At 36.2% G+C, this 27683-nt stretch overlaps 3 protein-coding genes across 3 annotated transcripts; 2 read left to right on the top strand and 1 right to left on the bottom strand.

Moving 5' to 3' along the window:
- Window positions 1-222: 222 nt before the first annotated feature.
- On the bottom strand, window positions 223-4443 carry psma5 (proteasome 20S subunit alpha 5). The gene is made up of 10 exons (XM_026275176.1): window positions 4328-4443; window positions 3708-3750; window positions 3325-3391; window positions 3109-3235; window positions 2953-3020; window positions 2715-2822; window positions 2572-2630; window positions 1978-2080; window positions 687-773; window positions 223-589 (listed from the first exon to the last, which is right to left on the bottom strand). The coding sequence occupies exons 2-10, from the start codon at window positions 3734-3736 to the stop codon at window positions 512-514; spliced, it is 726 nt and encodes a 241-aa protein (XP_026130961.1). The 5' UTR covers window positions 3737-3750; window positions 4328-4443; the 3' UTR covers window positions 223-511.
- Window positions 4444-5617: 1174 nt separating this feature from the next.
- On the top strand, window positions 5618-14081 carry sypl2a (synaptophysin-like 2a). The gene is made up of 6 exons (XM_026275177.1): window positions 5618-5807; window positions 5899-5973; window positions 9838-9953; window positions 10139-10334; window positions 11104-11283; window positions 12477-14081. Exons 1-6 carry the CDS (start codon window positions 5793-5795, stop codon window positions 12597-12599), a joined length of 705 nt encoding a protein of 234 aa, XP_026130962.1. The 5' UTR covers window positions 5618-5792; the 3' UTR covers window positions 12600-14081.
- A 765-nt stretch (window positions 14082-14846) lies between these two features.
- On the top strand, window positions 14847-25984 carry atxn7l2a (ataxin 7-like 2a). Its single transcript, XM_026275175.1, has 10 exons — window positions 14847-15067; window positions 15894-15962; window positions 17754-18060; window positions 19730-19968; window positions 20068-20150; window positions 21111-21322; window positions 21524-21698; window positions 21977-22098; window positions 23849-24671; window positions 25673-25984. The coding sequence occupies exons 1-10, from the start codon at window positions 14938-14940 to the stop codon at window positions 25688-25690; spliced, it is 2178 nt and encodes a 725-aa protein (XP_026130960.1). The 5' UTR covers window positions 14847-14937; the 3' UTR covers window positions 25691-25984.
- Window positions 25985-27683: the final 1699 nt, after the last annotated feature.

Below are 27683 nucleotides of genomic sequence, written 5' to 3'. Positions count from 1 at the left end.
GCTTTTAGATGTTGTATTCAAGTAATTGACCCTTACGACTAGTTTTGTGGTCCAGAGTCACATATATAGTTAATGATAATATTTTCCTTCCACACAAATTAACCAAGTTCACCTATAATAGCATATATGAATATATTTGAATACATATTTATTATTGTCTTTATTTTTACTATTAGCCTATGAATGTAGTCTTGTAAAAAAAAAAAACCACAAATAAAACAATTTTTTCAACAACAGTTTATTAACGCACTGATTAGTAACAAAAAGGACCCCCCCCCATGTATTTTCAACTACAAGATCTGCTGTTCTGTGCTTGTAGAGAACTATAGAAATTTTGGGACTGACAGAGGGGGAAAAAAAAAGTATAAAGACACAATTCCTGTCTGAACAGGCAAACCGTAGGATGCAGCCAGAGTATTACGTATGCAAACGCTGTGTGGTGATTCACACAAAATTACACTGGATCTTTCGTATTAAACATCAGTCAGGCTTTGCAGAGCTCCATTCAGCTCTAGATATCCTTGATGACATCCTCAAGCTCTTCTTTTGTGTACATGTGAAAGGTCTTGCCGGGCTCTATTGTGGCCAGCTGCAGGCAGAGAGGTGGACATAGTCAAAACCTTCATATACTTCTGAATTCAATTATATTTCACATGACCATATGAGGTAATGCCCTTGTGTATTACCTCAATGTTAGTGGCATTGAGTTTCTCCTCCATCACTTGTTTCAGGATAGTGAGAGAAGACTTAATGGCATCCTTTAACGTCATGGACTGAAAAAGATAATTTATTTATGAAAATTTGGTGGGGAAAGGCAGTGAAATCAATGCTTAATTTGAGCCTGGAATTTTTTCGAAGCAATTACATTTATGGGGAAGTCTTTTGGACACAGGCTGCTGCTTATTAGATTGCACGATCACATGGGAGGTCTGGTGACTAAAGTTACACTAGTAGAGGCATGACAAACTGGAACGGGAAGATGGGTGGGGTAGATTTAAAAAGGGACTCTTATTTCCCAAGCATGTGGCTCACTTTGCTGCTCTAGTATTCAATCGGGAGAAACACTTTGCTCTGTGAGAATAGCCTTTTGAAATAATCGGACTTTGGCTTTATGGATCAGATGGCTCAGTTACCGCTTAGACTCTGCTACATACACAGGTTTGTGGAGTTGAGTTTGCCTTATAGAGAAATTTTGAGAAATGTAGCATTACATCACTTGCTCATCAATGGATCTCTTGCAGTGAATGGGTGCCATCAGAATGAGAGTCCACCAGTTGATAAAAATGCCACAACAATGACACCAGCCCATCAGTTAACATATTTAAAAATCTGCATGTTTGTGCTTGAATGCATCACTTCTGGTGAAAATACCAGTCCATTATCCATTACGCTTCCTCCAGTGAAAAAGTTGGCCTCATATATTTGTTTAGGACGGTATTCACTTGTAAACTGTGCTTTTGCATATTTCTCTCTTGATTCAAAAAACAAAATTTTTATTGGTGAAAGCAATATTATGGATAGAGGGCATGTATTTTAGCCTGAATCAACAGTTTGAAGTGTCTTACTGACGAACTTATTATAAATACACATCTTTTTACGTCACAAGATGTTAATTGATGGACTGGAGTTGTGTGGATTAGTGTGATGTTTTCTCAGCCGTTTGGACACCCCTCGGCACCCATTCACTGCAGAGGATCCAGTGGTGAGCAAGTGATGCAATGCTAAATTTCTCCAAATCTGTTCAGACAAAGAAACAAACTCCTCTATATCTTGGATAGACTGCTTGTGAGCAAATGTTCATATTGTATGGGTAACTAGATATGAATGAAAAGAGAAGTTTGTGCTTTTTTTAAAGTATACTGAGTTTCGCATTTAACTTAAGCGTTGAAACTGAGTCAACTACTTTTTCCTCATTAACTTAATCATAAAACCTTAAAGAGGAAATAGAGATGAAGCAGAAAGAGTGGGTGAATGTACCTTGTGGTAAACCTCCTGCAGAGAGCTCTGAGCTCCTTCAGATGCTGAGCCGATGGCCCTGGCATCACACTGCACAAAAGTGCCTGAAGGATCCATGTGGTATCTGTTAAAAGAAGTTTGGTCTGATTTACATACTTTACAAAATTTAGCAAGTAAATAAATAATAAGTAAATAAAAACCTACATTTTAATAGGGATGATATTTTTTTTTATATTAATTTCTTGTAGGGCTAGACAATTTGCTATTCAAAATGCAAAACAACAACAACAAAAACGCTGCTATTATTTAATCATTATAACTATAAAAACATTTTATTATTACAAAAGTGCTGCACTCATGCCCCGTGCATGCATTTAATTAAATCACAGCTTTGGCACTTATTGATAAATCTCAGCACTATCATGATTTTGGTTTTATTTAAATGAATAGTGCATTCCTGTTCTCTGGGATATACATCGTTAGCAGGGTAAACATTAAAAATGACCAAAATCAGCCAAATTATTAAATGTTCAAATACCCATGTAAACAAATTGCTGTATATTTTGATAACTAAATACTACAAACATTACTAAAAGACAAAGAAAGTGTACTTACAGCTGAGGTCCTTTTTCATCAAGACCTCCGAAGAGCAGAGCGACGCCAAAAGGACGGCTCTATGGAAAAGGTGGATATTTGAAATCAGACTACAACCATCCTGCAGAGAACTGAAAAATGATTTGATACAATGTTAATCAAACCATAGCGCCAGGGTCAGCGTCCTCCTCTCCAAACTGCAGAGCGAGGTTAGACACAGCCTGTGTTACGCTCTCCACTGTCATCGTCTCATTGTAGGTAAACCAATGGTTCTGCAGAAACACAAGAATTCTTAAAATATATGCCACTTGTTGTAAGAACACTGTATTTATGAATGAGATCCATTGATTACCGGTAATCATAGCAGTGACGATACAGATTTTGAAGAAACCGTTCACTGACCTGTGTTTCCACTCTTGCTTTGTCAATAAGAGTCTTTGCATCAGCTATTAAGCCACTCATAGCACAGCCTGTATTGAAAAATGAACATGATCCTTCACAACTAGTTTATTATACTTATGCACGTGGAAAATGTGTTATTTTAAGCATGTTCCATACCAATATGAGTGTCAATTTCTACAATCTTTTCAATGCTGCTGGGCTCCATCAGAGGAGAGGTTATTCGCTTCTCCACAGCGAGACACACTCCCTCCGATGTCTGGATGCCAATGGCTGTGGACCCCAACTGGAAAGACCCAAAAATATTAGCCCTAGCGTTCATTTCTTACCAACCGAGAAAATTCAGACATATTATTCTACTAATAAGAAGTGTACCTTGATCGCTTCAATGGCATATTCTACTTGAAAAAGCCTTCCCTCTGGGGAGAAAGTGTTCACTCCTCTGAGGATGGAAAAAGATGTTTATGGGATATGGTAAGTACATTCAAATCTGTATCATAATGTACTTTACTAAAATATTCTACTAAATTTTAGAGTCAATGCTGTTATTATATTAGCAAAGCAAAACTGAAAGTGAAAGTTTGACAAGAGTGTGGCATTACATGCTGTAATTATTATTTTACAAAGAGATATGTAAATATCCTAAAAATACATAGATATATGAGAAGCCACTGACAGCACAAACAAGAAACACAACTGACTGAACATTCAAGTCAGTGAACGAGTAAAGCATAGATAAAGGGCATTCATCATCTTACCTGTCATACTCGGATCTTGTCAGGAACATTTTGAAATGCAAATCTATAAAAATAAACAAGAACAGACTAGATTATCTAACTTTAAATGTAATGAAAAAAACAAACAAAGAAACAGCTTGCTATGAAAGAGACGCGATCTTAGCACTGGAGTTCACAACCAATCAAACACGAGCAGCCCTTATACTGATTGGACAATTTTAATATAAAAGGCGGGGCTAAGACTAAACTGTCTATTTGATTGGTCGAACCACCTTTTCCTCAATGACAAGGCATGTTTCACTTCAACTCAAATCATTCTTAGATAAGCTGTATAATAATACTCCCGTCGTATTTACTTCCATACATGCACTTTTCTAAACTCTGAAAAGCCGCGATAAGCAGTTTTACTATAAAGTTTTTATACAGATTGTTGTTTATTTTGACAAAAACCATGTGAGAACACATACACATAAGCTAACGTTAGCTAACCGGTTTAAGTTACTACTAAATAAACAACACACGGGCCGATAAAAAATAACTTTACACAATATACTCTGTTGTCCCAGACGCTCTTGTCCGCTGATCTGCGGTTTACTGCAGTTGAGCACAACATCATAATGTGTTTGTTGTAAATGTCTTACCTTCTGCAGTGGAGGGTGAGTTTGCTAGTTTCAACAGTACAGGAAGTGCTCATTCATAATCGCCCGACAAAAGCCTTTCATTTCAATTTAGGTTCCTACTTTACGGAATCCATCATAGAAGCCTTAAAAACATACTGGTTGTGATTATTGAGCCATATGATGACCAAATCTAGTAGCTGTTATCTGTAGCAGCTGCATTCTAAATAACTTTAACATCATTAATCGCCACTTTATTCACATATTTCTGCTTACTTTAGTGCATTCATGTCTTTTATATTTTATTAAACTTCTTCAAATAACAAACAGGTATTATCGTTGTTAAACACAAATACAGAATTTGTATATAAAATAATAATAATAATAATAAAAATCTGACACGAAAATACCCAAAATACAAGTCAGCAAATTATAACAGAAATTAAATGATCTTCAATTAACAGCTGATCTAAAAACTTTTATCCATCTTTCAAATCATTTTGCCACAAAATTTAGAGCAGCCTCAAGTAAAACCAATGACAATCAAGATATTATTACAACAATTAATGTATGCATATATATATATATATATATATATATATATATATATATATATATATATATATATATATGTGTGTGTGTGTGTGTGCATTTTAATCGGCCAGGTTAAGTGTATAAAACACTGTGTACTTATTTAGGAAAAAATATATTATAATTAAAAAAAATGTTTTCAGTAAAATACAATTTAAAGGTCCTGTATGTATGTTTTTGACTTTTCTAAAGCATAAAAAATCCCATAATATGTTTGGAGATATTTAAGAAAAATGCTGAGTTAACATAGTACTTTTTTATCTGAAAAACATTGCTACAATCAGTTATTCCTCTTTGAAAATATATGTTCTGGGCCAGAATTTATCGTCAAGTGTGCGTTTTCCTGTTGGCGTCATCAATCTGGCAACCTGCGTGTGCGTCAAGTCTGAGGAGGGGCTACATACAGCGCTTTTAACTTTGAAAACATTTTGATTTTTTTTTTTTTTATAGGAAAAATTGGTAATTATAGCCCATAATTATAATATATTTCTGTAATTAATTAATAACAATTATTATGTTTATTATAAATACACTTGAGGTGAATTTATAACACTTTATAAAATATTATTTAATATTATATATATGTATTAAACATTTTATAAAATCACATCAATTAAACAAATCAAACTATTAACTGTAAGCAAAAAAACTTCATCTTATTTGGGCTTATTGTGCAGGGTTTTGGGAGATCTGGCAACACCGCGGTGAATTTACCCGTGAAAGTTGAAATCACGTGTCTCACTCACTGTTGAAAGTTTGACAAGCTGGTCGACGTAAGTCCTGTGTTCCCTCTGTCGAAAGCCTTGAATGTCACTCTCGTGTCTTCTTCTTCTGTCAATAACAAACTCGGAAACTATCCCTTAATCGAAGTCTTTACTATCAGCGTCATCATAAAAACATGGAAATCGTGCAGGTAGGAAACTAGCAACAGTTTGTTGATCTTCGTCTTTTCCACTGAGGAAAAATCAAGTTGAGCCTTTCATCTTTAATTTCTCCATTTACAGAAAGTCATGTCGGGGTTTAGTCTGGATTTGGGACCATTGAAAGAGCCGCTGGGATTTATCCGAGTCCTGGAGTGGGTGAGTTTCTGCGATCACTCAACAGACCCAAATGTCACATTGTGTCTTCTTGATAGCACGTTCATTATAAGAGTGGATCGATAGTTATAAATGTATTTAAACGCTTTTTTTTAATCATATAAATATATCTTACACGATAATACAAGTACGCTGCAGTCACATATGGTGCTGTTTTGTCAAGGGGCAACACCCATGTCATAATAATGGACCAAAATTGCTATATCATCCACTGTTTAGGTCCTTTAACATATAGACATCTTTAGCTGTGTCATGTGATTGGATATGTGCTGTAGAACTCATCTCAAACATACAAATGCATGCAAATTTATACAAGTCCAGCCTTGCACAGTCCCTTGAGAATTAAGTGAAGTTTACATTAACAGCAGTAGGAGCAACCAGCACAGTCCTGTTTGCCACATACGCATTAAGAGTCTTCTGTATATATACCAGTGCAAACAATGGAAAATCTAGGCTATACAAGCTATAAAACACACCCATCTGCAAGGTGTTTCTGACTGATGTGGGTAACTAGGCCTGGAACTCATTAACCTACTAAGAAATCAGGCTGGATATGAAATTAACTTTCGTTTTTAATGTGTCTGATCTGATCTAAAATGAAGTTTTGCTGAATCAAGAATAGATTTATGGTAAAATAATATAGCTTTCAACTACTTCGGCTTGTGAGCTTAATATATTTTTGTTTGTCTGCTATTCAGTCATAGACTAAACAAAAATTCGATCCAGTGAGTCTAAAATGGTTTAGAAGGCCGGAAGTAGAAACTAACTGCCACAAATTTCAGTGTTGATATGTGAAACACTACGTGTATACTCGCTGGCGTAAATATCCGATAGCACTGAAAACCAGCCAAGATCATTTTTAGAAGTGATGTTGTATCTTCAGAAAAGAATCCCAGCTGCTGTTGCTCAAATAGCATGCAGTTTAATAGATGTTCACTAACTGAATTAATATCCATACGTGTATGTGTGTATACTATATACGTGTATGTATTTGTACGTGTTTGTGTGTAGATCTAGAGGTGTGTATATATATATATATATATATATATATATATATATATATATATATATATATATATATATATATATATGTGTGTGTGTGTGTGTATCTCACCTGGAATGTCTACATCTCTTTCACTTTTGCCTGAGCCTTTGTGAACATTTGCACTTTGCTCACAATTTTGCTTTGTCTTTGCAAGGTGAAGGTGCAAGGTGTCGGCCAAAGGCAAGGTGTAATTGAACACAGTAGTGTGTTGTTTTGGATCCTTCGTATGGAAGTAATGTCATTTCTGCAGCTTAATCCAGACTGCAAAGGTGCTGCTTTGGGGACACATTACAGATTCACAAGCTCAACAGAAATAATTCCAGACAAGGCAAACCCACCGTGCAAGATAAAACGAGGTCATAAGGTGTAAATGATGCTGTTATCTCCGTGTAGGTTATACCAGCTAAACCTTTGTTCCTCTTTCACACAGTAGGAAGTACGCCCAATTTTGTTCTTCTTATTATCAATATTGAAAGTTTATGCTGCATAATTTGCTGCATTTTTGCGCAATATTTATTTGGAACAGAAATATTTTATAACTTTTATAAATGTCTTGACTCAACATAAATCTTAACCCCAAATTTTGGATAGTAGTGTATCACAGTTTTCACAAAAATATGAAGCAGCACAGCTGGTTTCAACATTGATGATAATAAGACATTTTCTTGAACACCAAATTACCATATTAGAATGATTTCTGAAGGGTCATGTGAAACTGAAGACTGGAGTAATAATGCTTCAGTACAGCTTTGATCACAGGAATAAATTACACCTTTAAAAATAGAAAGTAGTTGTTTGAATTGTAAGAATTTTATAATATTACTGTTTTTACTTTTTTGTAAAAATAAAGGGATCCAAAAATATTTTAAAAATCTGGTCGTGCACATTTGTGCTTCTTGAAGGTGTATCACGTCTGACGTTAGTTGCATAAAAAGTCTTTAAATGTGGAGGAAGAAATTGGCTTATATGCCTTCATAAGCACTTTTCTCAAGAATGTCCTGAATTGAATAAAATCAGAGGAAATGGGCGGTTTGACACATTTTTACTTGTAAAGCTAGAATGGCAGCCACTCCCTCCAAAATCAGCATGTGTCTGCAGTCAGTGATGTTTTTGCGTTTAACCACCTCAACACCGATCTCCCAGCAGTAATGCAATAGTGGAGAGGAAGCTTCGGTTGCTAACCGGTGAACCAACCTCTGATCATGTTGACGTTGGTGTCTTGGAAGGTTCATTCACACAAAGGCGCTCTTTAAACGTGACTTGCTGCGTGTAGGTGTGCATTCCAGCATGAACGTGGCACCCGTACAACATGTGGTTCTGTTTGGTGCCAGGCACCCTCAGCTGGCCCACTGTGCTTCTCTGTGCCAAGCACCTGCACCGCACGCTCAACAGGAATGAAGCCAAAGTCTTGCCGGGGTGAGGATCGCACAACCACTCTCGGATTTTCTTGGCAGCAAAAATGTAGGGCTATTTTTACTATCACTTTGGGGTGCAATACAGACAGATGTGTCTTAGGATCAGATAGCTGGTTTAAAGAAAGGAGAAAACTATTTCTATTGGACAGTGTAAGGTTTATTTGTTTTAAATACAATTAATAATTTTATGTTTATAATAATAATAAAAATTGACCTATTTTAAGATCTCCTACCCTGCCTTTAACAATTCACAAACCACATGACTTTTTTTTTTTTATTAGATTCACCAATTTTAAACAGCAGCATATTGAAAATAGATTTCTCACAAAGGACTCTGTTCTGGAGGGAAGTTCTGCATCCCACTATTGTTTCTCCTGTATAACAGCCGCTGCTTCTCAGAAGATCCCTCATTGTTTCTTAAACAGGGGTTCCTCAGAGACGCTTCAGTGATCAAACAGTCTTTGCAAAGTTGCAATTCTTTAATATGTAGCTGAAAAGTAAAAGAAAGGTTGAACTTTAACTAGGTTTAAATATGTGCTCCTCATTTCCAATGACTCAGGCTGTGAGTAGAGCGGTCTTTAAAGGTATAGTTCACCCAAAAATATAAAGATTCTTTCCGATGGTTTGAAATAATATGAGGTTTTTCCTATTAGCTCCTCGCCAAATCTAAGATCCACAGTGTTCTTCTGTTTCACTGTATGGCTCTTAAAAGTTACTTTTCCATGATTGCCATGAATCCTGTCACTTTTCCAAAGTAAAACACCTTTGAAAGAAAGAAAAGACTGACTCGGAGAACACTGAGAAAAATTCCAGCAGAATCTGTAAATCAAAGTTGCGCTACTGTAGTTACTCTCACGAATGTCTGTAGAAGCCATGTCCTGTGTGGAAGTGGAGTGTTTGTAAAAGGAAAGCAGCGATCCACGCGCCAGGATATGTGTGAGTCAGTGAGGGCAAAAGTGTTTAAGGATCATTTACAGATGTAGGGCTTGTCTGGATGAAGATTATGATGAGAAATCAGGTATTACCACACACAAATGCTTTTTTGTGTATGTTAAACTGTCACTAATTGGACTGCATCTGTGTGTTACATTTGATGCTTCAGAAAATTGTGGAAAATTACAAACTTGATTCTTGAAAATAATTTCATGCACAAAAAAGTTTATATGTTGATCACACATAATGTGATGAAATAAAAAGGAATAAAACTTACAGAAAACACAATTACATTTTTAAATGAGAAAAGAAAACTAATTCAAAACTTTAATAAAAAAGTTAAAAGTGTCTTGACTATACTAAAATGACACTGATTCAGTGCTTATAATATCAAAACAGCCAAATGCTTGCCGATGCATTATGATCTAATTATGATGATTGTTGTGTTTCTAGATCTTCACCATATGTGCCTTTGCCACCACCGGTGGCTATGTTGGATCAACTCAGTTCACTCTTAATTGTGGAAGTAAAATAGACCAGGTTACTGCTGATTTTGGATATCCTTTTAGGTAAAGCATCCAGATCTCTACTATATTTATTATTTCTAAGTGAAAGTGCCTTTTTTATGTTAAAATGCTGCCCTGCTGTTAGTCATGCAATGAGTGATCCATATGTATGTTGACTGAAGAAAGTGAAGGTTAACTGAAGAGACCATAAACTGAGCCCTAGTGAACATGTGACTTCCTCTTCCTAGGCTTCCGAGTAAGTCATATGAGATTCATCACTGCAATAGCAGCACGAACGCGACTTACCTGCAGGGAGATTTCTCCTCCTCGGCTGAGTTCTTCGTCTGTGTGGGCGTCTTGGGCTTTCTCTACTGTACTTTCACCATCATCCTGTACTTGGGCTACCAGCAGGTTTACAGGGAGTCTAACCGTGGCCCAACAATTGTAAGTCGTCACTCAAGTTTTATTTGGAAATATTACTGTGATAATATCAATGTCATTAATATCCGTGGAGTTGTTCTGTTTTGCTTTAGATCCACTCGTCATGAACATCATGAAACGTTTGGAATAAAATTATCTTTGTGATGAAGAATATTTGTGAAAGTTTAAATAAAATGTCATTTAATTTCTAAATTGGTTTGATTTTAGTTTATTAATTTGTGGCCAACCAATTTGAGTTTTTTTTTTTCTTTCTTTTTTTTATTCAGTAGACATTTAAATATTTTTATAGCTGTACATATAGTTGCAAATAAGAGCTTTATTAAAAAAATGTATGTACATTTATTTATTTTTAAAATAATTTAATTGCAAACATTTTCAAAGTATTAAAAAAGTGCTTCATTCAATTTCAGAATTGTCATATATATAAAATTTTACATTTATGCATCTAGCAGACGCTTTTATCCAAAGCGACTTACATATATATATATATATATATATATATATATATATATATATATATATATATATATATATACAAAACAGCAATTTTTACATTAACCAATTCAGTAATGAAATTTTAATTTTAACAGAAAACATTAATTATTCATTTTGAATATTGTACATGCTTGAAGTGACACTTATGATTTTCAAGTGATCTGTTGGCCTACATTTGTGCTTTTCCTTTTGACAGCCACTTATCCGAATGTCATTATCCCTAACATTCCCATGAATAAGGATTGATATCCCAAACTTTCCTCTGTTTCGTCTCCAGGATCTGATTGTTACTGGGATCTTTGCTTTCTTGTGGCTGGTTTGCTCCTCCGCCTGGGGAAAGGGTTTAACCGATGTCAAATATTCTACGAATCCTGAAAATCTAATAAAGGCATGTCTTCCTGAAGATCACTGTGTGGTGAAGACCTACCCTTCCATGGGTCGTCTCAACTCCTCTGTGGTAAGAACGATTACTAACTGTTCGTTCTGCTCTTGTTTATTTAAAATGAAGCCTGGTTATTATCTAGCACATTTCATTGTGCAATATTTGTTTTATTATGCAGGTTATGTATACATGATGTAGTTCACATTTCCTACTTTTACTGCTTTTTGGTTTTGTCCAAACCTACAAACTATTTATACTACCTAATTATTTGATTTGAAATTATGGACAAATATTTAATCATATAAAGCATACTTGTTTATAGTTTATACACACATTTCTAAGACTTTTAAATTATCGAAATGATCTAAACTTTGATGGAAAATCGGAAAATCTGCAGCATCCTTTTGTTGTGCGATTGATAATTCACACTTTTTAGCCAGTAAAAGGCCTATTACTATAAATGTCCACCTTCAATTTATCCATTTTTATGAAGTAAATACAAGAATAAGCTTTATATTATTAGTAAAATCTCAAGATGGCCACTTACAGGACTGAAGCAGCTTAGGTTTACTTGTTTGGCCATACGTCATTGCATTGCATTGATAGAGATAGTTCACCCAAAAAATTTTATTTCAGTCATTAATTCCTAACCCTCATGTCGTCCTGATCCCGCAAGACCTTCATTCATCTTTTAAAGACAAATTAAGACCCTGTTGATTAAATCAATGAGCAATGCAACTGACACCTTCAAGGCCCAGAAAGCAGGGTTGCCAGGTTTTCACAACAAATCCACTCATTTTCCTACATACTTGTTTTATGATTCACATTCCAGGGGCTAAATATAACATTGCTGAGGTCACTTCAGCCCACAAACTTGAAAAAAAAAACATGGAAACAGTTAAAGCAAGAAAACCGAGGACTTGGCAACACTGCCAAGAAAGGCAGCAATCATATCATTAAAATAGTCCATGTGACATCAGTGGTTCAACTGTAATTTTATAAAGAATCATTTTTGAACAAAGAATAACTTTATTCAACAGTTTCTTCTTTTCTGTGTCGGTCTTCTTTTTTTGGCCCTGCCACTTGCAGCTCATGTTAAAATTGCTTGCATCACATTTTAACAAATAATCTCAGTGGGAATAAAGTGTAGTCCATTGTGATAACTGATTCTCATTCTCATTCTAGTAATTCATTTGTAAGTAAATGAGCATTTCAGAAATGAGCAGTTGAAGTATTACATGAATCTTTCTCTTTACTGCATCTTCCAGCTCTTTGGATTCCTAAACCTGTTATTGTGGGCAGGAAACTGCTGGTTCATCTACAAGGAGACTCCATTTCATAAGCCGGCCAATCCACCGCCCAACGTAGAGGAAGGAGTTTCCACCTCCTAATTAGACAAGACGGGCTCCTTCCTCTCCTCTCCATTTGTTCATAAATCAGAGGACATCACCGTTTGTTCATGCCGACGCATCTTGAAAAAACTACACTTTGATATGCAGTACACTACATTATAAATGCTCAAAGCTGAATTCTTTATGGATATCCATTTTTTTTTGTATTTTAGTGTCTTGTTTAATGGCACTGTCCTAAGTTAATTTTGTCAAGCAGGAAAAAAAGAAAACCAAATTTTATTAGACCAGTAGCTTTGCGATTACAACTCAGAAGTAAACCTGTTCTAGGTTATTGATGTTTTTCATTATTATTAATTTGTCTAATTTGATATGAAGATGACCTGCATTTCGGTAACTCTAAATGTCCACTACAATCAGACCTCATGAGAAACGCTTAAAACACTAACACACTCCTATCTAATAGCTCTAGACATTTAAAACTTGTCGTTCCTTGTCGTTTTTAATAACTATTTATTGGTTCTTGATAGAATGTCACCTTACATTTGTCAGGGAAGTAAAACATTTCAGAATTGTCTCAGTTTCATCCATCTGTAACCTTTATTTTAAATGTTTGTGTTGACTCTTTATGAAGTGGTATTTGGTAATAAATGGCTATGCCAAAGGCCATATTTCATTTGCTATCAGGAAAAAATGTTAACTATTCAACACTAGACATTGTTCGACAGAAGGAAACACTTGTTTAATTGTTTTTCTACTGTTTGGAGTAGGAATGTTGTCTTTATTTGTATTTGGCTGTTATTTGACTTGACACTGTAAATGAAGCATCTTTATCACATGGGTTGATGTTTATATGTAATGAAAGTACATTTCATTTTGTGCATCTGTGGCATGTTTTACCATCTTATTTTTAAAGAAAGAAATGTTTGAGGGGGATTGCATTTAGTTAAATCTTAAAAATACAATGATTGTTCGGGAACCGTGATCGCCTGTGTGCAGTTTATGTTCTGGTAAAAAAAAAAACTCCCTATTTTCTTTTTTTTCAATCTAAATTGTCAAATGTTTATTATTATTATTATTATTATATCCTCATATCCTCAGTAGTTGTCCTTATCCTAAAATTAAACCATTCGATGCCACATCTAAACTTTTTAGACTTAAACACATTAAATAATTAATAGAAATGATTATAGTATAAGAAATTTGTACACACTTGTGATTAAAGAGAACAAAATTGCCATTTAAAAGACTTTTCTCAGGTCACATATTGATTAAATTTTGTCCTGAAACAATACTCAAATTTGGTTGTGACTTTTGGAAAATATAGGGCACATTTTTGTTGTTGTGTTTTATATCTCATAAGTTCAGGAGGAAAATCTCCAGAAGGTTGTGTGCAGTTCTGGTTTGTGTTAAAAGAGGAGAGCTGTGTATATTGGTTCGTGTTTCATTTCCGAAAGGCGGTTGTTTACTGCATAACCACTAGATGGTAGTATTGTAAACGTAATAAATTCATCAACTAAATGACACTGGTGTCACGTACCTTTCTTTTGGGCCGAAGGTAACAACAAAAAGGCAAAATCACAAACCATTGCATACAACTAGAACTCCAACGATTAAAGTTTAATCTAAACATAGACAAAATTAATACTATTTTAAAATCCATCATTTATTTGTTTTCCATATGCTTAATTTTGACCCTGAACCACAAGTCATAAGTACCACGTGTGTATTTGTAGCAATAGCAATTCATTGTATGGGTCAAAATCATCGATATTATGCCAAGAATCATTATGGTATTATGTATAGATCATGTTCCATGAAGATATACATTTCCTACCACAAACCTAATTTTTGTTAGTAATATGCATGGCTAAGAACTTAATTTGGACAACTGAATGTTTATTATAATTATTACACCCACAGATTCCTAACAAACCATATATCAGTGGAAAGCTTATCTATTCAGGTGATGTATAAATCTCAGTTTCAGAAAATTGACCCTTATGACTGGTTTTGTGGTCCAGGTTCACAATTAATGTAAAAAAATAAAAATAAAATAAAAAATACCACAACGCTTATAAAGTAATAATTATTTTATGTGAGGTAAAATATATTTTCATATTTTTTCATATAATAAGAATGTGAAATATTTCTATTCAGTTTCCTATTAATGCACTCAATTTGCATTACAAATCTGTAAAGGGTTTGTGGCTTCGTCCCATAAAATACTGTTAAACAAAGTATTAGTAATGCAAATAAAATGAATAAAAACCACATGAAAAAATCCTCAAACATTTAGCATGGCAAGTGCGCGCGCACGCGTGTTCCCCCTGCGCCCACGGGGGCGCGCATTGTGACGTCAGCGCCTTGCCGCGCAGTGATGATGGCGGTGCGTGAACGCGCAGTTAAAGTAATGGCTGCTCTGGAACGGCGGGTGCCTTGTCTCGATGATTTCGTGGGCCAAAGCTGGAGCGTCTGGACCGAAAGAACCAACCTGACAGCATCGGAGGGTGAGTGAGCACTTCGTCACCGCTATTTCTCCATCCACCACCAAAGAGTCTCACGGATGTGCTTTATTTTTCGTGGAAAAGGCACGGCATCCCGACCCATGTTACCCAAACAAAGAACCTGCGGGGTCCTAGCGCCGGCCGGGTCACGCGCTTGTTCTCTCTCTCTCTCTCTCTCTCTCTCTCTCTCTCTCTCTCTCTCTCTCTCTCTCTCTCTCTCTCTCTCTCTCTCTCTGTCGTCATAATAGAACATGTTCTACGTTCGCTTTGGAACTTCAAATAAAACGGACGCTCTCCGTTCTAAACCACGAATCTCCTTTTGTCGGTGGCACGTTATCAAAGCAGTCAATAGTGTAGGGATCATATGCAGGTAGTTTTTATTTTGGCCCCACCCACAGAAGAGCTTGTGTTTCACAGATTGCATTCTACACTGAAAATCTTGGAAAATAAAACCTAAACTATTGACTGGATCTCATATTAAGAGTCTCATTAAACACCACATTATGCTTAATTCAACGTGGGTCCCTTTTCTCACAGTTTTGACTCAATATATTGCATATAAGAATGGAACCACATATTCTGGACCAAATCTTGTCCACCTTAGAAGAGCCCATTATAGGTCTGATTGTTGAAGAGCACACATCCTTCTCAAAGTTTATATGGTTATAAATCAGTGAATTAATGGGTTAAGAAGATTGGATTCATATAAAATGTCCATATTGAGCTGTGTTACTGAAGCAGTGATGATAATGCATGGAAGTCTGCTCTTTTATAATGGTCATGTTTAATGTACCCGTTCTAACAAACTATTCCTTCTTATTTTTCATAGGGTCCGATGGAGATGAATACAGCAAGAATGGCAAAAAATCGGTGGAAACCATGACACTGAGGAAAGAGGGTAGGGTTTCCTTTGATTTCAAGAGGACACACAATGGTATGAACACAAAGCCATTTAGTGCAGAACTTTTTTTTACATTAAAAAACATGTTAGTTCTTGCTATTAGGTTTAACTTTTATAAACAGCCTCATCGGTGTATAATAGACATGTTAGACCAGTGGTTCCCAACCTTTTTCAACTCGCGGCCCACACAACCAAACACATATGTTTGCGCGGCCCACTTCAAAAAAATTAACTGACCCCGCTATTGTTGGGTTAATAACTTAGTACTCAGAAGCTAGATTTTAAACCATATTTATTGAATAAACTAGGGCTGTGCGATATGGACAAAAAAAAAAAAAAAAAAAAACTATCGCGATTTTTTTGATCAATTTTGCAATTGTGCTTTTACAGTCATAAATGCATTCAGGATTAATTTGAAACATATTTCCAAAAGAAAAACAATCAGAGCTTTATCAAAAAGTTGTAACATCTCTAGAACAGACATAAGTCAAAATTATCACTATAGTGAAGATGTAAAAAAATTTATAGACTTGTGGCAAAAAAAATAAAATAAAAAAAAATCCTGTATACAGGGACTTTTTTTTCTTTTTTGCCATGCATTGTTCATAGAACTCATTAATTGTAGCGGTGCCTCAGGTGTTTGCAGTGTGTATACAGTATGTGTATGCGGCCAGCAGTGAGAGCGCATAAATATAACGCGAAAGCACATTAAAATAATGCATGAGTGCGAATCTCTCTGTTCGCAGCAGATTTCCTTTGCTCTGTCACAAAACCGGTCGTGCTTACTCAGATAGGCTACACGCTGCTTTGCGAGGAGAGAGTGTGCACACTTAAAACGTGTCTCCTCTCACTTTAACTGCATCCTGTTCACTAACAAATTCACTCTATGCTCATGTGTTAGACATGAATTATTTTCGCACGTTTTTATTTCTAGCCTTTTACCGCAGTGAGAACGCTCTGATCCGTCAACATTGGCTCAGAAAAAAGGCGCATCACAGACAGTGTGTGAACCTGGAGTTAGGCATACGCGCACGCTCAAATCGTGATTTTAGGACGTTTTCTTTTAATCGCACAGCCCTAGAATGGACTAGAAATGAACAGAAAATAATTGGCGGCCCACCTGCAATACCACCGCGGCCCACAGGTTGAAAACCACTGTGTTAGACAATGGACAATGCAGTGTTTTTGTTCAAATCAAAGCGTAAATAAACATAAAAAGGTAACCTTGTGTCGCAGCTGACACAGAAGATTTGTCTTTAGTTTGCATTCATGTGGATGTTCTCCAAAGTGGTGCTGTGTGATGTGAAGAGACTTGTTGAATAAAGTTATTTTTGTATTCTTTACGTACTAAAAAAAAAAAAAAAATGTTCTCGTCACTTCATAACGTTGCGGTTGAACCACAGATGGCAGATGGACTACTCTGACAATGCTTTTCATACTTTCCTGGACCATGACAGTGTAAGTTACTTGGCAGTCTATGGGACAGTCACAAGCCTTCCGGTTTTCATCCATATCTTAAATTGTGTTCTGAAGAAGAACAAAGCTTTTATGGGTTTGGAACAACATGGGGGTAATTTTCATTTTGGGGATGAGTTACCCTTTAAGATGAACAAATATTGGAATATTACTAGTAGGCACTATAGAAACATTTTCGGTAGTTTGAGTTCTCAAACAATGCTTTAAATACACAGAATTAATCTTTCTTGTTGAGTGCATTTGGAAACATTCTTTGTGCTTTCATTTTTCAAACAAAGTAAATTTTCCCTATTGTTTGGTATGCTTCTGCAGATATGTCCATCTTCGGTCATTATCCTGGGCAGGATGACTTCTATCTGGTGGTTTGCGGTCACTGCAGTCAGGTGGTGAAGCCTCAGGCATTCGAGAAGCATTGCGAGAAGAGACACGGCCCTCTGGGTAAGCTCTATGCACACCTCCGCTCCACCCCACCTCAGCAGCAGAGGCCCCGTCATGGACACCCCCCGCCATCCTCTTGGAGTGGCAGGAACCAGAATGTCGGGCCGCCGAGGGCATCTCCTCAATCTCCCTCAACGCCGCCTCAGTTCAGACACTCGAAACCGCCGAAAGATGGAGTTTGGTAAGATTTACTAATATGATCTTGTTTGTCAATGTTAAAACGGGGTCTCAAGTGTAGTCCTAATTTTACCTAATTTGATGATTAAAAGTTCAGTGTTTGTTTGTTTTGTTCTCTCTCACAAAATTATATATATGTATCTACTGTAAAGAAAACAGTTCACCCAAAAATGAAAATCCTGTCATTAATTACTCACCCTCATGTCGTTCCAAACCCTTAAGACCTTTGCTCATTTTCAGAACACAAATGAAGATATTCTTTGTAAAATCTGAGAGCTCTCTGACCCTGCATAAACAGTAACACAACTGACACTTTCAAGGCTTAAAAAGGTAGTAAGCACATACCGTAGTTTCCGGACTATAAATCACACTTTTTTTTTTCATAGTTTGGCTGGTCCTGTGACTTATAGTCAGGTGCGACTTATTTATCAAAATTAACATGAACCAAGAGAAATTAACTAAGAGACAGAGGGCGCTCTATGTTGCTCAGTGCTTTTGTCAGTCCCTCCAGAAAAATGTGGATATTTTTTTTTGTGATTTTGCGGCACGTTTTCTTAAAAAATGCGATGGAATATGCGGGATATTTTTGCAATTTTATGCGATGAAATTGTGTGAACTTACAAAAACTGCGGTTTGATGAAAAAGAGAAAAAAAGGTGATTTCCCCCAACAATATAATACAATTTGGAAAATACTTGCAATATAATTTGACTCCACTGTCATGTAACAAATCGGGAAACTGCTTCGCGTGTTCTTTTGCGCTTATTTTTGTTGGCAAATAAAAATGATTTGCGCGCTTCAGGTTTCACCCTGGTTTCACCGCGGAGTTTGCAGATGATGTTCACGTCACGTAATTACGTCACTTCATAAGGTTCCCATGGCGAAAGGGGGAAAATGGCGCTTTTTGGCGCTTTCTCTTGGTTCTTGGTTCTAAATAAATGCGATTTATAGTCCAGTGTGACTTATAGTCCGAAAAATACGGTAGTTAAAATAGTCCATGTGACATCAGTGGTTAAACAATTATTTTATTAAGCTACGAGAATATATTTTGTGCTTAAAGAAAATAAAAATAACTCAAAATATCTTTGTGTTCTGAAGATGAACAAATGTCTTGCGGGTTTAAAACGACATGAGGGTGAGTAATTAATGACAGAATTGTCTTTTTTTGGGAGAACTATCTCTTTAAAACGCTTTTTCAAAAATGTATACTTTGTACTCACTGTCTGAAAAAGAGTGTAAAAAGTGGAGATCAGGATTAGGCATAAAATGTCTTTGAAATCATACGTACATATGAAAATCAGATGAGAATTGATTTGTTCGATTCTTTGAAGATTTTCAAATGCATGAATGATTCTGAAACAATTTTCTACACATTATTGTTTCAGTTGTGTCCTGGCTCAGATGAAGACAGGAATCATGTTTTTGTGGCAGTTTTTCTGGTGGCTAAGTGACAATACAAGACTTTACTTTACAAATGGTTGTTGAAAGCAAAAAAAAAAAGCTACAAAATGATGTGCTACAGCAAAACAAGGACTATTTTTGGAATCAGCATCTCAAAATTAGTAAGAAACAAGTATTCATTCAGCAAATATGATGTAGGTCAGTGTAATCTGTGGTTATTAGCATCATATACAATCTGTATAATTTACATAAATATGACAATCTTTCCTCCAGGCACTCACCTTCAAACTCGGGTCATTCAGAATCAGCTGTTTTTAAGCAGCCGCCTCCCATCGAACCCACGCGGAGCTCCCCTCCCCCTACTCACAGAGACCCCCCATGGCCACATGGAGGCCCGTCGCCCAATCGGCCTTCCTCAACTGAGAGGCCTCCATCCCAGAGAGGCGAGGCTGCCTCGGCCCCTGTCACCTCCGGACATCTCCGTGGGCCGAAAACATACAAAATGGTCCCCAGTAAGTTCTTACTGTGGCCCTTTGTTTGAAAAATCAACATTAGGCTACATTTGCATTTACCAAGTATATATATATGTGAAAAAATGCTTTTTCTTGCAGAAAAAGAATGTGACCTTGACAAACACTGTGGTGTGTTGGACCCTGAGAGAAAGAAAGTTTGTACTCGTCTTTTGACCTGCAATGTGAGTTGGCCCTCACTTCCACATGTCACAGTGAACACATCTTAAATACTGCTCTTCATTCAGTCCCAGAATATCATGGAAAGCTGAATTGTTGCTCCTTTTTTTGCTGTCTTGTGGTAGTAGTGAAAATCTATCTCGCCTTCAGAGCATTGAAGCCATTCAGTGGACGCTGGTTTCAGTGTGTAGACAGACAGGAAGTTCAGCGGACATGACTGACAGGAAATGGGGAAGGGATTACAGGAAAAGCCTCACTTCATTTGAAAAGCATGACTTCAGGTTTTTGTTAAATCAGTAGATGTTGGCTGTCTATAGTCCTGGTAGCTAAAATACAAATATAACAATATATAAACAGCAATAGTTATTGTTTTTTATTTACTAAAACATTGTAATAGATAAATTCTGTACATGAACTTGCATGAGAAAGTTTAAGTAAAAATCTGTAATAAGAAAACTAAATATTTAATTGATAAAAGAATATTATGACCTCTCTTACTGCTCTCATATTCATGTGTTATAATATATGGACTGATTATGAAGCTGTTTTAGGGTTACTAAAGTGTATTAAAATCATGCAATATTTACAGTTTTCAACCTCAAAGTTAATAATTGATATGCATTTTTTTTTAAAGAAGTAAAGGAAAAATAAATGTCTTGCTCTACAGCTAGATGTTCAAAATCTAGGACAGACAAGTGTTATATAAAATGATTTTTGGGGCATAGCGTGAGAATATCACTTTTTTTTTTTTTTTTTTTCTGCAGTCATAGGGTTGAGCACTTCCTCTAAATTATTTATTAAAACTACACAGTCTCTTAATATTTGCCTAATCTACAAAATCCAAAACCACAATTCATGATGAAAGCACTTGCCCTCGCCAGTTAACGTACGTTTTATGAATGATGTGATTCCCTGAAAATGTGCTGCTACAAAAAAAATAAAACAATACATCATCTGTCCTCCAGATTCATTCCATTCATCAGCGCAGGAAGGTGCAAGGCAGGAGTAAAAACTTCGACCAGCTGGTGGCAGAGCTGAAGATGAGTTCGAAGGCTCGCGATCGGGTATCTCAGGCCCCCGAGAGTTCAGCTGCTCCGACTGTAAGCCCAGAACCTCCCAGAGACCCACCTGTACCCCCTCTCTGCCGGAGACCTCTGATGAACAGCCCTGCATTTAGGTTAGAAACATCAATACGGGAAAAAAAGCAACAATTAAAAATATGAATATTTTAATCATAATATTTTTGTGTCATTTGTATAAATTATATATTTATCCTTTATCATATCAAGCCAAATATTCAATATTTAAAAATCTATACACACACGCATACATTTTGTGTGACTGCCTGTTTGTTTCTGTTCATCTGTTTGTGTTGCAGAACACACACATCGTCTGAGAGTGTGGAGGAGGATAAACCTCATCTGGAGGATGCCAGCACATGGCCACACTCACCTCTCACCCAGACCCACATCTCAGGAGATGAGAGCGAAGCAGAGGGGACTGATGACCTCGCAGACTGGCACTCAACTCCATGGCATCCCAAACCAGCCGCGGTACAGCTAAACACTTTCACAGTGTCATCGAATTATTATTTAAAAACCATGCAATAAGAGTTATACAAGTGTGCTCTAGTATAAAGCAAGCATCTCTATAACAGAGATATGAATGAACTCCTAGTAACTGCTTAGCAAAGTTGCGTAGTTGTGAACTGGGTTTCAGACGTTACACGACATCGTCTGTGGTCTTTACATGACTGTGACTTCTCAAACAGATTTAACCGAATGAGTGAAAGAACGAGTAATAGTGTAAATATCTGGCCTTTCTGCTACAGCTTTGTTCATTTGGGAGTCATTCTCTGGGTCATGGTGTCTTCACTTTCGATCGACGGTTGCACCATCTGCGGTCTGCCATGAGTGCCATGGTGGAGAATCACCTCAGCGCCCATCTGTGGAAGTAAGAACCGCTTTACATACGTCCTGTCATAGATACAAACAGTGGGGTGATGATGTCAACAAAATGCTTGAAAGCAAGCATTGCATTTGTGAAAATCTTACAAAACATGTCATATGATTTTCATTGTTGCATAGTTTATAAGTATCATCTTCGGAACACAAATGAAGATATTTTTGATGAAATCTGAGCGTTTTCTGACCCTTCATAGACAGCAATGCAACTGACACGTTCAAGACCCCGAAAGGTAGTAAGGTAGTGACTTTTGAGATGTGACATTGAATATTTTAATGATGTCCCTTAACTTTCTGGGTCTTAAATGTGTCAGTTCCGAAGATTAATGAACGTCTTACGTATATTAAAAATATACACTACCAGTCAGAAGTTTGGGATCAGTAAGTCTTGTTACTCTAAAGAAGTCTCTTCTGCTCATCTAGACTACATCCATTTGATCAAAAATACAGAAAAAAAATATTAATCTTGCAAAATGTCATTACAATATAAAATAATGGTTTCTATATTAATATACTTTTAAATATAATTTATTTCTGTGATACAAAGCTACATTTCCATCAGACATTACTCCAGTATAAAGTGGCTCATGATTCTACATAAATAATTCTAATATGATGATTCATTATTAGAATTATCAGTGTAGGCAACAATTGTGCTGCCAAATATGTTTTTGGAAACGGCAATTATTTTTTCAGGATTCGTTTGATGAATCAAACTTAAAAAGAAAAACATTTATTCAAAATATCAATCTTTTCTAACAATATAAATCTTTGCTATCACTTCTTAACAATTTAACACATCCTTGCTGAATAAAAGTTTAAATTTTTCACAAAAATTAAAATGTATTGACCCCAAACTTTTGAACTGTAGTGTATATTTTTAGAAAAGATTTCTATTTTAAATAAATGCTCTTCTTTTTAACTTTTTATTCATTAAAGAATCCTGAAAAAAAAGTATCACAGGTTCCAAAACAAATATTAAGCAGTTTCCAGCACTGATAATAAATCAGCATATTAGAATGATTTCTGAAGGATCATGTGAAACTGAAGACTAAAATTCAGCTTTACATCACAGAAATAAATAAGATTTTATATATATTAAAATAGAAAAACATTGTTTTATGTCATCATCATATTTCATTTCTGGTATTTTTGATCAAATAAATGCAGCCTTGATGTGTATTATTATTATGTCCAAGTAATATTTCTGCCTGGTTTTCCACTAAGTCATCAAAGAGTGTTTTTATTTATTGTTGCAGAATGTTCATGTAAATTTAAGGACCTTTCTGAAATAGTAAAAATTTCAAAATGTTTAAATATATAATTTAACATTTTATTTAAAAGTTTTTAAGAGCTAATCAAGGTACGATGCGTTTGTGCTGCATTTATTTGTGCTCATTTGAACAAATATCTATTACAGCAACTTCAAGTAAAACTATAGATGCATTGCAATAATATAAATTTGGAATCAAATTGCCATTTGATTTTGGGGTGGAATGTAAGCGGGACATGTTCTCGACAGGTTTAGTAAGATTCACTCACACATCACTTACTCTGAGCCTGATCCAGTAGCTTTATTGTGTTTCTTTCATCAGAGTAGCTCTAAGTTTAATCTCCATTAGCACTTCAGTCCCTAACAAAACCTGTTTCTGTTTGACAAAGCTGTGTTTTTACTCCCTGCACTGCATGCGGAAGGAAATGTTTCATCTCACGTCCCCTGATTCCTCTCCTACTCACAGAAAAATACCTCAAGCACCAGCTCCTCACTCCCAGAGTCCCCCAGCTAAGCCTGCAGCCGTTCCTGCCTCTCCTTCCTCCATTTCCCAGCATTCCAAACAGAAAGCAGGAAGTCACAATTCGACTTCTCTCAAGACTTCCTTCTACTCTTCCCACGGACCAGGCAAGGAGACAAACCCGCAGAGTTCCTCCACCAGCAAAGTTTACGGTCAGTCCGAGAACTCTGGGGGCGGCCAGTCAACGGCCCCACCTTCTAAACTCGGTCGAGCCCCTGCTCAGTCGGGCCCCGGCCGGCCCAAGAGCTCATCCAGCCGTCCCAACAAACAGCAGCTGCGTCTCAGGGAAGCAGAGCGGGCGACCACACCGGACGCCGCCTCTCTGCGCAAACGGAAAGCCTCTTTTGAGGAGTCGGACGCTGTAAGCCCAGACAAGAACTGTGTGTCTCACAACAAGGGGCGGCCCCTCATCAGCAAAACGCCACCGTCAGCCTCTCACGGACAAACCAACGGCTCGCTTTCACCGGGAAGCAAGCCTCGTCCCCAACTCACACCATCCTCATGGGCCTTTAAGAGGACTCACCCCCCGAGCCGCCACTCGCCCCCAGACACTGCCCCACACAGCCGAGGAGTGGACTCAGGCCTGCATGGCAGGGTGGCCAGCTTTGATCACAAGGCTTTGGGGAAGAAACGGAAGGGCAGCGGCTCCTCTCCACCCTCCAAACCCCACCGGCTGCCCACTTCCCCTCATTCTGGCTTCTATCCCTGGAAAGAAAGCAAAGGGTCAGGGCTCTCCATAGGAGGGGAAAAGAAACTCAGCACACAAAAGGTGAGCGAACATTTAGATTTGTAAATGCGTACTTAATATCGTTCAACTGTTACCCTCAAACTCATCTGCTAAGATGAAAACAAGCAGTTTCACCAATAAAGCGAAAAATACACCAGAATAATTTAAATTCTCTTCAGTGTTTGGTTTACATTTAAATCCAAAAGCAGTAGTCAACATATGAAGTGGATCAAAACCTTTCATCAAAGTTGTCCTAAAACTTAAAACCAAAATGTGTGCTTGTCATAGGAACTCTTATTGATCTACTTCAAATGTTGAATAATGTAGATGTAAAATATATATGGATTTAAATACGGTCAAATTAGTCTAATACTTCAGCAGTTATCTGTTGTTGTCAAACTAGAAAGGTCAGTTTCTATGAATTGTAATTAAGTTAATTGCTCTTCCTGTTATTCTGTTTCAATGGCTTGAGGTTGAAAACTGTTGACTAATGAATACAAAGTTCAACTCATAAAAAAAAAAAGAAAAAAAAAAAGATACAATTCTTAAAATCTGGGGGGCGGGGGTTTAGTTATGGAAGCATAACCAGATTAGACAATTCTACACAAATATGAGGGTTCGTTTGAATAAGTGTTTTACAAGGATCTGCAGTGTGAAAAGGTAATGAGGAACACTACTGTTCAAAAGGTTGGCACATAAGAAAGGAGCAAATCGGCATATTAGAGTAAATTCTGAAAGATCATGTGATGCTGAGGAGGAATGGGTATAATATTCTGTTAAATTTTATTTTAAAGTGTCCTTGTTACATTTAATTACTATTATAGTTACAATTAGTTATGCATAAGTACATGCAAATAACCTTAAGTCAAACCCTGATCCTATCTATATAGTAAGTACATGTAGTTAATTAATTACTCTATACTTAAATGTATAATTACAATGTAACCAAGACACCTTAAAATAAAGTGTAACCTAATATTCTAACACTGATGTTAATATTTGTTCTTTTCATATTAATTGTTCTCCATTGCCTTTTTCTACAGCCAAAATTGCACCACTGAGAGTGCCAGCCTTACAAGCCACTAAGAGCGAGCCCTACGAACTCTACCATACACAACTATGGACACAGGACTCCGGATGTTTGACTGTTTGAATTGTGTGTGTGTGTGCGTGCGCGCATGTTTAGTTACTATGAATGTCTGTCTGTCAGTGTGTGTGTTTGTGTGGGGAGGTGTATGGAACAAGATGGGGGAGTGAATTTCTCTGTGAATTCAGAAAATACCTCAGAATCTACTGAATAATGCTGCTACTTAAATGTTGTTTATAAAATGGATTAAAATATTCTTTATACTCAGCACTATGTCTTTATTCATTCTTTTATGAACTTGGTAAATGGTGAATTTGATGAAACCGTTCATTGTGGCATTTCCATTATGAGTCTTATTACCGTGATTAAAAAAATTACATCTTAGAAAGAAAATACAATTTTTTTCACTCGTCTTAAATTTATATTCATCTAATCTTTTCTTCTTTATATATTTTACTTATTCTTGTCATGTTTGAGGACTTTTTGACTGCAATCAAAAAAAATAAAATAAATAAGAGCACACTTCGCCAAATCTACTAAATCGGCAAAATTAGTTTTTTGTGTTTAAACGGGTCACTACACCGGCAGAAGCTTAGCTCATGAATAATTAAATATCTTACAGTTACGTATCATTGCAATTTGAATATTAAAAAGGATATGCTGACGTACCTCGGCTCCGCGCCAATGCGAACGCTTGGCTGTTGAATATTAATGTGGTCTCATTCGAGTTGCTTGGTCATCTTCCAATCGGAACTGCATGGCTCCTGAATATTAAGAGACAATCCTTTACTGTAGGACTCCAATCCAGGAAATACATTGCATCTCTAAAGTCTCGTCGTTCTCACATCCATACTGTCCAGAACAGGAACAAGTGAGTCACGGCGTGAGACATCAGCTCTTTCAGTTACACTGAAAGTTACAGCTGTGGCAGTACCATGGTAAAGTGATGTATCAGATGGTAATCTCATAGAAATTCGGGGTAACATTACTTAAAAATACAATAGTACACGCCTAAAAAAATGATAGTACTATGAAAAAGAAAAGTATTGGTAATACTTTTACTATTAATAACACATACAATAACTGACAGATAAATATTAAATATGAGCCTAAATTGATTTATGAATATGTATATAGAGTAAATAGAAGTGAAAGGGTCTTGTCTTGTCTACTCCAAATGTATCCATTTCTACAATACAACAATAAATTAATTAGGTTTTAGATGTTACCATGGTAGTACCATGTTTCGGAAGTGTATTATTCAAATTTTATGATATTTTATGAAGTACATTGGAGTACCATGGGTTATAAATACAATAATCAGTCACTTCCATGGTATATATCAAAGTAGTGTGATATTACAATGATTTTGAATATTTGTATATGTTTTTGACGAGCTGTACCATGGTGATGTAATAGTATTTTAATTTTTCAATTAAAGTACAATAAAGAACCATGGCATTACTATGATTTTTGGACGTGTACCATGGTTATTCTGTAATATGACCATAAACTAATGACAGTAAGCATATATTTTTTGGTCATAAAATGAAAATTAATATGAATTATTTCTAAATATTAAAAACCTCCCGTGTTTATTAGTTCCAGGTCTCTTCTCATGGCAACTTGTCTGCATGTCGCTTGGGGTAAATTTTTATACATTCAAATACACAAAATATTATACAATTCATCATGTTTTCAGGCATAGATTGATAAAATGATAATATTATATATATATATATATATATATATATATATATATATATATATATATATATATATATATAATCACTCCTGGAGTTTTTAATAATGCATTGTGTTTCAGTGAAGTTCAGCCTCTCAGGGAATGAATAAAATATGTCTTTTGTAAATAATGAATTGAGTGTGGTGAAACACAAAGCCAATGGATTCAGCTGCTTTCACGTAGGAATCTGATTACATTCACCTTGATGACAAAGATAACACAT

The sequence above is a fragment of the Carassius auratus genome, chromosome 11, assembly GCF_003368295.1.
Source record: "Carassius auratus strain Wakin chromosome 11, ASM336829v1, whole genome shotgun sequence".
Classification (NCBI taxonomy): domain Eukaryota; kingdom Metazoa; phylum Chordata; class Actinopteri; order Cypriniformes; family Cyprinidae; genus Carassius; species Carassius auratus.
The sequence above is the reverse complement of the archived record's forward strand: the minus strand, read 5'-3'. Positions and strand labels throughout refer to the sequence as shown.

What these genes read in the sequence shown, in the direction of transcription:
- psma5 (XM_026275176.1), bottom strand. Translation starts at nt 3,736, where the DNA reads ATGTTCCTGACAAGATCCGAGTATGACAG. An exon ending in ACAAGATCCGAGTATGACAG is followed by an intron (nt 3,392 to 3,707) that starts GTAAGATGATGA and finishes TTCCATCCTCAG; the next exon opens with AGGAGTGAACACTTTCTCCC. An exon ending in TCAATGCCACTAACATTGAG is followed by an intron (nt 590 to 686) that starts GTAATACACAAG and finishes CTCTGCCTGCAG; the next exon opens with CTGGCCACAATAGAGCCCGG.
- atxn7l2a (XM_026275175.1), top strand. Translation starts at nt 14,938, where the DNA reads ATGATGGCGGTGCGTGAACGCGCAGTTAAAGTAATGGCTGCTCTGGAA. An exon ending in AACATACAAAATGGTCCCCA is followed by an intron (nt 19,969 to 20,067) that starts GTAAGTTCTTAC and finishes TTTTTCTTGCAG; the next exon opens with AAAAAGAATGTGACCTTGAC. An exon ending in CTCGTCTTTTGACCTGCAAT is followed by an intron (nt 20,151 to 21,110) that starts GTGAGTTGGCCC and finishes TCTGTCCTCCAG; the next exon opens with ATTCATTCCATTCATCAGCG.
- sypl2a (XM_026275177.1), top strand. An exon ending in TTATCCGAGTCCTGGAGTGG is followed by an intron (nt 5,974 to 9,837) that starts GTGAGTTTCTGC and finishes TTGTGTTTCTAG; the next exon opens with ATCTTCACCATATGTGCCTT. An exon ending in GATTTTGGATATCCTTTTAG is followed by an intron (nt 9,954 to 10,138) that starts GTAAAGCATCCA and finishes TCCTCTTCCTAG; the next exon opens with GCTTCCGAGTAAGTCATATG.